This window comes from Zonotrichia albicollis, chromosome 35 (genome assembly GCF_047830755.1).
Source record: "Zonotrichia albicollis isolate bZonAlb1 chromosome 35, bZonAlb1.hap1, whole genome shotgun sequence".
In the NCBI taxonomy this organism is placed as follows: domain Eukaryota; kingdom Metazoa; phylum Chordata; class Aves; order Passeriformes; family Passerellidae; genus Zonotrichia; species Zonotrichia albicollis.
The window spans coordinates 1,178,076-1,188,813 of NC_133853.1; the positions used below are offsets into that span (position 1 = coordinate 1,178,076).

The 10,738-nt window shown below is 52.8% G+C and overlaps 1 protein-coding gene across 1 annotated transcript; it reads right to left on the bottom strand.

Annotated features, from left to right (window-relative positions):
- Positions 1 to 4,523: 4,523 nt before the first annotated feature.
- LOC141726435 (olfactory receptor 14A16-like) lies at positions 4,524 to 10,118 on the bottom strand. The gene is made up of 2 exons (XM_074531341.1): positions 10,114 to 10,118; positions 4,524 to 5,322 (listed from the first exon to the last, which is right to left on the bottom strand). The coding sequence occupies exons 1-2, from the start codon at positions 10,116 to 10,118 to the stop codon at positions 4,524 to 4,526; spliced, it is 804 nt and encodes a 267-aa protein (XP_074387442.1).
- Positions 10,119 to 10,738: the final 620 nt, after the last annotated feature.

Below are 10,738 nucleotides of genomic sequence, written 5' to 3' on the forward strand. Positions count from 1 at the left end.
TTCTCTCTGTGTCTTCTCCTAATACCCTCCTCTTGCAATTTTTGATTAACTTAAAATTGAACGAGCTAAGAGTTTGTGAAGTTGAATGTGCCAAGGTAATGCTTTGGGAAGTGTTTTCTGCTAATGGAATGTGGCAGTAAACCTTTTGCCAAGGTCCTCTAATTTTCTAAAATTGCGAGTAAATGCTGTTTGGTTCTTTTGCGCTCCTGAGAATCTCTTGTTGGTCTGTCTCCAGGGAGTCCAACTCAGAAGACACAAACAATTGTAATTCCTTTCAAATGTCTCCTGGGAAAGTTTTTTGGTGGATGGGAGTCAGGGCTTGTGTGTCCTGCTTGGCACAGCCCAGGCAGGGCTTTCCCAGCCACATTCCACACTCCATTTCCCAGCTGGAGCCGCTGGTGCCTCTGAGTTGTGCTGCCCCAGCCCCAGGGATGCTCTCCTTGTCGGCCCATTCCCCTACGGTCTCTGGGCAGGGATGACCTCAGTGGGGGCTCCTGACATCCTCAGCACCTTGGAGGCAGCTGCTGAATTTTCCTGCTCCAAAGGCTTGTTCAGCCTTCAGCTCTTCAGTGCAGGAATTCAGTGTCCCAGGGCTCATCAACATTCTGAACACCTTAACAAGCCAAGCCCCTGGAAATAATGTGATGTAATTTCCAAATCTTTTTTGGTTAATTCAACACATTTCATAAGTGTATTCAAAGTGAAGGTATTATATTTACAAAGACAGTGAGAAATATGGTTTTTTAGGTCCTGTTTAAGTTTTTTTCCCCTGGTAATACATTGACATGTGCAATCTCCAATTGACACCAAATCCAAGTATCACCTAATGCAGTTTGAATAGATATGAAAATCAAGACCCTTCATGGCTGACAATCAATCAGACTCTGTCCCTACCCCCACCCTACCATTTCCCCTATCCAAGCACTGGCACTCAGAGCAGCCTTGTGCAAATCTGAGCTCCCTCCAGCCTAGGCTGCACCTGCAGCTTTCAGCTCCTTGGCTCCAACTCCCACCTGCTTTCCTTGGAGAAGGAGCTGCCCAAGATGCAGAGGGAGGTCCATTTTTTTGTCAGCCAACAAAGCCAAGGGAAGGCACAGCTCCATGAAATGCAAAAGTAATTCCTCGGCTGGGCTCTTCCCTGCACTTGATCCCCACAGCCTCTCCTGTTTCCTTCATCCCTCATTTGCAGGGATTTTGTGGGACAAGGGAGCTCTGCTCTGGCTACGGAGAGAGGTCTAAGTGCAGTCCTGGAGTGGGAACCACAACTCAGCAGGTTTGTGTCCTTTGAGGGTCAGGAACTGGTGAGACTCAGAGGCACAGAAATGTATCTCTTCATGGCACACATAAAGATGTGAACATGATAAAATTTAATAAACACCAAAACCCTTCCCTCTTCTCCTTGTGACATTCCAGCAACATATGACATGTCCACCATCCACAAGGGATTTCCATACAGAAAGGATTTTAGACAAAGACATCTTAGTTGTAGTTTTTATTCACTCTTGCGCCAGTCTGAAACAGGACCCAGCATAGAGCCAGGATCATCAGAGATCTTAGCTGTGTGATGGAATTCAATGCCCTCCCCATCCCACTGCAGCCCTGCATTTCCCTCCTGCAGCCTTGGTCTCCAGCACAGCCATGGAGGCTCTTTGGGCTCTGGACTCTTCCTGCAGCCCCCAAGGGCAGCTGAGCTCTGCCGTTGGCACAGTCAGGCCTGGCCAGCACAGGCCATGCTCAGCAATTGTTTGTGTGTGCCTGGCCTTGCTGTCAGCCCCAGCAGCAGCTGTGTGGCCCCTTTGTGGCCCTGTGCTGGCCCAGCCCCTGTGCAGGCCCAGGCCAGGAGCATTGCGGCTGGGAACGGCCCCTGTGCCGTGGTGCCCACAGCAGCCTTGGGGCTCTGTGCCCCATGGCCTCCCTGCTGGGCAGCCTCTGCCAGCTCCTGCAGAGCCCCTGGCACCTGTGGGGCTGCACAGACAGCCCTGTCTTGGGCTCTGCTGGCCTCTGGGCCAGCAGAGAGAAAGGCCAGGGCTGGCCATGGCCGAGAACAGACCCTGAGCCCCGCGGGAGGATGGAGCTGGGCCACAGCCAAACTCAGCCCAGGCCAAAGCTGGGCTCAGCAGCCAGGGCTGCCAAGGGCTGGGCACAGAAGCTGGCTCTGACAAATGTCCTGGGCCCCCTCCCTGCTCTGTCCATGCCACCAAAGGCACAGAGCAGCCTCCTCTCTGGGCCACTTGCCTGTTTGCAATGCCTTGCACAGGCGCTGGCCATGCCCACAAGGCCTGGCCTGAGTCCTTCCCCTGCACGCTCAGCCAGGCTGAGACGGACACTGATGGTTTCTGGGCCAGGCTCTCTGAGCCCAGCCCAGCTCCCTGCAAGCTCTGCCAGCTGCCCTGAGCTCTGGGCAGCACCAAGGGCCTCTCCCCAGCCCAGCCGGCTCTGGCCCCACAGCTCTGCTCAGGCCAGGCTGCTCTGGGCACTGCCCCATGGCCTCAGCCCCTGGCAAGGGCACAGCAGCAGCTGCAGCTGCCACAGGACTCAGCCCCAGCCATGGGGGAAGGTGCTTGGCCAAGGCCAAAGGAGGCTCCCTGGCTGCCCTGCTCCCCTTGGGCTGAAGTGCTGAGAGCTCTGCAGCCCCTGCTGCCATCCCATCTGCCCAGGGCAGCACAAGAGCCCTGCCCTTGGGGCCCTCAAGAGCTGCTCCTGCTCCAGGCCCAGGACCCATGCCAAAGCTGGGACAGTCACAAAGCTGTGCCCATTTCTGTTCATTGCTGCTCTGATTAGGATGGATCCTCAGCCACTTGGAGGTTGATGATGAATTTTAATACTCCAGAGGCCTCTTCATTCTTGAGATCTTCAATTATGGAATTCAGTAAAAATGGGTAATAAACATTTGTTCTAAAACACCTGAAGAATAAAAGCCCGAAAGAGTTATCTAAATGTTCAATTCTACTGTGGTTAACTAAAAAAATTTCCAAAGTGTATTCAAATTGAATATACAATATTGAGAACAATGCAAAGAGAACTGTTTTGTCCTCTTTATTTTCCTGTTTATAAATTGATATCAGCAATGTCAAATTGATATGGACCCTCAACACCTTCTAAAGCAGCCTGAAGAGATAGGAAAATCAAGACTCTACATGGCTGACAATCAATCATATTTTGTCCCTACCCCCACTCCACCATTTCCCTCATCCAACCCCTGGTGTTCCTATGGATCAAGAATAGTTTGGCCAGCAGGAACAGGGCGGTGAATCTTCCTCTGTGCTCAGCACTGGTTGGGCAGCACCTCCAGTGCTGTCCGATTCTAGGCTCCCTTGGGTGGGCAATAGAAAGAAATTTGTAGCAGAAAGAGTAAAGTAAGCAAAGCTGAAGCCAAGGAAATGCTCAGACCAGTTTTGGGGTAGCTGCCAGGCAGCCCTTGCTCTGAGCAACAGCATCTGCAGTGGGACAGGAAACTCCCAGCTGATGGGAACAAACTTTCTGGCTGAGTGCAGAGGCCAGGACAAAGCTGAGTGGTTTCCCTGGTGTCCCCCAGCCCTTGCTGGCCCCAGGGGCTGATGGCATTTGTGCTCCCTCAGGTTCATGTCCCCACACCAACAGCATGGGGGTGCTCCCCCTGCTCTGTGCAATGCAAACAGGGGCTGCTGAGCCAGTGCTGCCGTGTCTGTGCGTGAAAGGATGGGGCACCTGTGTGAGCTGGGGGAGAGACCAGGGCTGCAGAGGGGGGATGTTGTTGGCAGCTCCATGAGGACGCTCTGGGACGCTGCCCTGGGCTGTGCAGCGCACTGGGGATGGATCAGCCCCTGCTCTGCTGCTCCTTCCCGTCTGCCCCAGGGCTCTTGCAGAGCCCCAGCCATGCTGTTTGCCCCCAGCCTGCCCACGGCCAGCCTGGGGCTGCTCACAGGGGTTTTCTGTGCTGAGCATTGGCCTGGCCGTGCTCTTGAGAGAGCCTGGGCAAGGAGCCTGGAGCCTGGAGCCCCCAGGCCCTGGGCTGAGGCGTCAGCGCTGCCCCAGCAGAGCCCATGGCCTGTCCCTGCTGCAGCCCCGGCACTGCCACCCCCAGGACTGTGCCCGGCCCCGAGAGCACTCAGGCCCTGCAGCAACACCAGGGCCACCAGGGCAGCAGGGCAGGGCCACGGCAGCAGCACTGGCAACACCAAGTGCTGCTGCTGCTGGGCACATCTGCTGGGCTGGCACTGATCTGCCCTCAGTAGACATTGCTGCAGCAGCTCCAGAGTAGGGAACAAAAGGGCGGAAAAGTTCTGCAGTTTTCTGCTGAAAATTTTGTTGGTAGAGATCATAATTTCATTTAAGGGCACCAAGAACACAGCCCCGCATTGCCACAGTCTGTGGCCACAGGGATGGTGGAGAGAAAGAAAATGACCAATGGAACAAACAGTGACATTTCTTTTTGGACAATAAGAAAAAAGTAAAACAAAGGTAAAGAAACTCTAAAATGAAACCAAGAAGAAGTATCAAAGATTACTTTTATTACAAGTGATTAGCAAACACTGGCCAGCAGTTTAATGTTCCTGAAACCATCTAATCATCAGTGTCCACACTGCACCCTTGAGCTCCTGGTTCCTCAGGCTGTAGATGAGGGGGTTCAGGGCTGGAGGCACCACTGAGTACAGAACTGAGAGAGCCAGATCCAGGGATGGGGAGGACATGGAGGGGGGCTTCAGGTAGGCAAATGTGCCAGTACTGAGGAACAGGGAGACCACGGCCAGGTGAGGGAGGCAGGTGGAAAAGGCTTTGTGTCGCCCCTGCTCAGAGGGGATCCTCAGCACAGCCCTGAAGATCTGTACATAGGTGAAAACAATGAACACAAAACAACCCAATGATAAACAGACACTAACAGCAAGCAGCCCAAATTCCCTGAGGTGTGATTTGGAGCAGGAGAGCTTGAGGATCTGTAGGATTTCACAGAAGAACTGACACAGGGCATTGCCATGGCACAAGGGAAGGGAAAATGTATTGGCTGTGTTCAACAGAGCATTGAGAAAGGCACTGGCCCAGGCAGCTGCTGCCATGTGGGCACAAGCTCTGCTGCCCAGGAGGGTCCTGTAGTGCAGGGGTTTGCAGATGGACACGTAGCGGTCATAGCACATGATGGTCAGGAGGCAAAACTCTGTTCCAAGAAAAAAGAAAATCAGAAAGACTTGGGCAGCACATCCTGAGTAGGAGATGTTCCTGGTGTTCCAGAGGGAACTGTGCATGGCTTTGGGGACAGTGGTGCAGATGGAGCCCAGGTCGCTGAGGGCCAGGTTGAGCAGGAAGAAGAACATGGGCGTGTGCAGGTGGTGGACGCAGGCTACGGCGCTGATGATGAGGCCGTTGCCCAGGAGGGCAGCCAGGGAGATGCCCAGCAAGAGGCAGAAGTGCAGGAGCTGCAGCTGCCGCGTGTCTGCCAATGCCAGCAGGAGGAAGTGCCTGATGGAGCTGCTGTTGGACATTTGCTCTGGCTGCACATGGGCACCTGTTCATGAAGAAAGGACAGCAAAGATTTAGAGGAGATACCTGTCACCAAAATCAAATCTATTTCCCATATACCCTCCCCTGGCACACACACACACACACACACACACACACACACACAAACAATCTCTCTCTCTCTCTTTTATTTATAGGAGTTCTGGGGTTCTTTTAAAAAGCTTCCCCCTATCCTGCTCTTCTTGGATATCAGAAAGCCTCGGAATGTCTGTAGCCCCCAGGGAAACAGAGTGCGCTCTGTGAGGCAAAGTGATGACTGGAGAGTGAGGGTAGATGGTCTCCCATTCTGACCTGTTTAGAGTTTCTCTGGGCTTTAATCTTTCTCAGGTGGAGGGGGGTCACCTTCCAATGATTCCCCTAAAATGTCACCCGGCACAGTTGAGAGCAGATGGATCCACCACAGCCCAGCTCCACATTTGTAGACAAGGACTCACATTGCTCATTCCACCAACCCATCAGCATTTTCAGTGTCACAGAAACTCTGCCTCTCCCCATCAATCTTATAACTCAGAGATGCTCTAGGACAGGTTTGCACCCTGAATTGAAGCTCCCAGCTTGGACTGAAGTATCAGAGAGACTTCCAAGTGTCCGTATGATGGCATGGGATGAAGGGAGATGCAGCTCCTTCCCTGGCTGCACTGACAGCATTGCCCAGAGCCGGGCACTGGGCACAGCATCACCCAGAGCCAGCTGTGCCCCCTGCCAGAGCCCCCAGTGCCGGGCAGCTGCTCCCAGCCCTGTGCTCTGCAGAGGGAACTGGGCCCGGGGCTGCAGAGCTGCCCCATGGCTCTGCTGCAGCTCTGCCTGCACAGGAGGGGCTGCACCCCTTGGAGCCCCGGCCCTGAGGGCAGAGGCTTGGCTGGGGCACAGGAGGGAGGGGGCTTGTTCAGAGGGAGGGGCTGCACTGGAGGGAATCCTGTGGGCATCTCTAAACTCTCCCTGCCACAGCAATCCTGGGGTTTGTTTTCTCTCATTGCCTGATCTTCTCTCTGCTTCCTGCAGATTTCCCTGCTGGAGGTTTTTCCCTGTGCCTGATCTCTCCCTGCCAGCACTCAAAGACCCCAAATCTCTGTCCACTCTCTTTGGCCTGACAGAACCCTGCCTGTTTGCAGGGCACTGGCTGGGGGATCTTCTGTTTGCAGCTTGGAGAAAGGACAGCTCAGACTGAGCCTGATGGCTCCAGCAAAGGTGATGCTGGTGCTGTCCATGGACAGAGTGGCTGAAAGCACATTAGGGATCTCCTGTGAACCTATTGATCACTAAAAGTAACAGTTTGGATTACTCAGGCACTTGTCAAAATTCCTAATAAATATTCCATATTCAGATTTTAATATTATATGCCCCCTCCCTGCCATTCTCCAATAGTACAAAACTGAATACAAAGTCTTAGGAAATTTCCTCATGTTAATCAAAATCATTGTCTTAGAAATATTCCATGACTGATCAGAAATCCTCAGCATGTCAGAGCTTCATAAGCATTTCACCTCCCTTGCACCGGAAATGCTCAGAGTTGTACTCACAGAGTCTGTAGGCATTGGGATGTTCCAGCTTGAAGAGATGGCTCCAGGAGCTGCAGCTGCATTGTCCTGCAGCCAGAGGTTCCTGTGCCAAGGGCTGGCAGTGATTCTGCCCCAGGCACTTCTCAGAACCTTCCCAGACCTGACTGATTGAAGCTCTCTCTGCCTCTGTGCTGGGCCTGGGGTGGCTGCAGGCAGTGCCCCAACCCTGCTGGGCTGGCAGAAGAGCTGCTCATCAAGAGAAATGTGCTTTTGAAGCTCTTCTTGGCTCTTTAGGAGCCCAGCCCAGCCCAGCACCACAGACACAGCACAAGGACTTCAATGAGCCTCTGGGGCTTTGTGCTCAAGCCCTGAACATCAGTCCCTGAGAGGGAGCTGAAGAAATCTCTCCAGAAATCCAAATCAGAATCCAGCTCTAAACTTTCTTGGACTTTTAATGGGTCCCACTGAGGTTCACGACTGAGAAAGTGTCCCCAGGCCCCAGGCAGAGCAGAGAACTGGAGGCAGTGATGACAGGTGGCGACAAAGAGAAGCCAAGTCTTGGTGCCCTGGGGCACAGCAGGGTCTGTGCCACCAAGGGTTGGGAGGAGACACCTTGTCCTGAGGCCCTGGGGCCTCCTGGCACAGCCCCAGCCAGGCTGGGCACTGTCAGCCCCTTGTCCTGCCCTCAGCATCCACCCCTAGCCCACATCCCAGTGGCCTCAAGGATCTGCTGGAAGGAGTCCCTGGGGAGCCTTGCTCAGCAATGGCCCTGGGGACTCCTTCATGCTCACAGAGTTTTTCAAAGGACTTTGGGTTTGGCTTTTGCCTTGGAGTCTCTGAGAGGTTTGTGCAATCATGGCCTCCAATTATCTGTTTTAATTAGTCCCTGGAGAGGCTTTGTCAGTAACAACACACAGTGGGGCTCATTAATACTTCAAGGTACTTCAGTTATTCTAAGATACTTTGTGTTTCTCTTTTGATCCAGACTCTGTGAGAGGTTTGTGCAATCATGGCCCCAATTATCTGCTTTAACAAGTCCCTTGAGAGCTTTGTACTGACATTTAGTGGGGCTCATTAATACTTTGAGATACTCAAGATTTTTAAGGTACTCTGGATTTTCCTTTCCACACTGAATTTCTGAGAGGTTTTTTCACCATCCTTGCCTCCAATTCTCTCCTCCAAGGAGTCCAGGAGGAGCCTGTGTTGGGGATTCACCTCACTGGGACCCATTCATTCTTTGAGACGCTCTGGGTGTTTTTTCTGACTTTGACTCCTAGAAAGGTTTGTGCAATTTCCTCTCAGGCCCTGAGGTTGCAGGGCTCAGCTCCAAATGCACCACAGGGCTCATTAGGATCAAGCAAGTCTTGACAAACCATGGCTCTGCCTTGATTTCCCTCTGCTCTAGTGCAGTCCATCAGAAATGTTTCTGTAGTGGTTTTGGTTCACCAATTTGAGATTTCTTGGAAAATGCAGCAATTATTTTATTGGGTTCAGTGTTGGCTAATGACCAGTGCACTCACTAGAATATTCTTACTCATTTCCTCCTGTGTGATAAGATTAGGAGAATGGCAAAGCAGATTCAAAACTTTAAAAGGATATAAGGAAAATTCATTAATAGCAACTAAAAGAAAGAGTAATAAGAACAAAACTTTCAGAACACTTCTCCTCTCCCTACAACCTTTTCTTTCTTACTGACAATAAAAAGAGGCAAACATAAAATTTTCAGTCAGTTTACCCCAACTAGAATAGTCTTTCTTGAGTTCACTTAGGGAGAGGAGTCTCTTTTTCATGCTATGGAGACTTCTCCAGAAAAAACACTTCTCTTGTGGCTTTCAATTTCCATGAACAGCAACTGCCCAGAAAAATCTGCAATTGTGACATCCCTCCCAATTTTTCAAAGCTCTTTTACAGTTGTGTTTATGGGCCATCCCTCCCATCTGGGACTCAACTTCCTTCTCGCTGCCCTCATGTGTCTTCATGTTGCTCCTCTATGAGCCTGCACTTTGTCCTTTTCTCTCACTCGAAGGGGGATGAAAGCACTGAAAGAGTTCATATCTCACCTGGGGCCTGCAGATGGTTCCGTGACCTGAGCTGAGCTCAATACTTGCAGCCAGACCTGCTCCATATTCCCTTGATTCCATGGGGCCCCACAGTGTCCCAATGGTCCCTTGCTTTCAGGAGGCCCTGAGGTGTCACAATGCCCCCTTGGTTACATGAGGCCCTGAAGGGTCACAATGGTGTCAATGGTTCCATCAGGCCCCACAGAGCCATAATGGTCTCTGGGTGCATGAAGCCCCTCTGTGTCACCATAGCCCCTTGGTTCCATGGGTTCCAGTGGTGCCACAGTGATCCCCTTGGTTCCATGAGGTCCCCACAGTGTCCCAGGGATCTCCATGGGAAGGAAAGAACCCAGCCCCAGTGTTGCAGGGGCAGTGACCAGAGACCAAGGCCAGCCAGCCTTGATGGTACTGGCTGATCGTTCCTGGGAGCAACACTTAGATATACAGAATTTTAGAGGCAGAATCCCAATTTCAGATATGGACACCTGGAGGAGAAGGATGGTTCTTTTCCATAGAAAAGAAAGCACGGAACACTGATTCAACAGTGACATTTGGGGATCTATGGGGGCTATTGCAAATCTTTTCTGCACCTCATGACCCAACAGGAGCTTCTCTAATAAACGTTGTCTGAAGCTTTTCCCATGAGAGGAACCCCTGTGAGTGTCTGGGACATCCCGTGTCTTTGGCAGCCTGGAGAATGCTGGGATGTCACCGTGGAGCCCCCATGAGTGCCTGTGACAGATCGGTGTCCTTGCAGCCCAAGGACTCCTGGGTTGTCACCATGGAATGGCTGCGACTGCCTCTGACCACAGGGCTCTTTACCATCCCAGAAAACCCTGGGAGGTCTCCATGGAGCCCCTGTCTCTGCCTGTGATATTCCAGCTCTTGAACAGCCTGGAGACTCTTGGAAAGTCCCCATGGAACCCCTCTGAGAGCCTGTGACAAATCTGATCCTTACCATGCAAACATCACCAGCCCCCTGTTGCTATGGTCAGTTTCCATGGCAACCATCACCGGCCTCCTCTTGCTGTGGTCAGTTTCCATGGCAGCCCCATGGATACCCCATGCGAGGGGTAGTTCCCATGGACACCAGCTCAGGCCTGCAACCAGAGCCCGTTGCCATGGCAACCATTGGCAGCCCCTTCCCCAGGCTCATGGGATCCCAGAACCACAGAATTGGCTGAGCTGGGAGGGACCCATCAGGATCCTCCAGTCCAACTGCTGGCCCTGCACAGGACACCCCAACAATGTCAGCCTGGGCCTGGCAGCGCTGTCCAAACGCTGCTGGAGCTCAGAGAGCCCTGGAGCTGGGACCCTTCCCTGGGGAGCCTGGGCAGGGCCCCAGCAGCCTCTGGGCAAAAACCTTTTCCTGACATCCAACCTGAGCCTGCCCCGACTCAGCTGCAGCCGTTCCCTCCACTCCTGTCCCTGGGCAGCAGAGGGAAGAGGTTCCCACAGCCCCAGCCAGGGACCCGCTCCCAAGGCTGTTGCCATGGCCACCAGGGCTGGGACCAGCTGGGATGCTCGGTTTCCACGGGCTGGGGTTCAGGAATGGGATTCCCCAATTTCCTGCTCCCACTAAAACCACGCTGCTCTCGCTGCCCTCCCACCTCCCCTGGAAAGCACAAAAGGCAAAGATCCCGGGCTGGGATAAGAACAATTTATTGGGAACAGCAACAAGAAAAG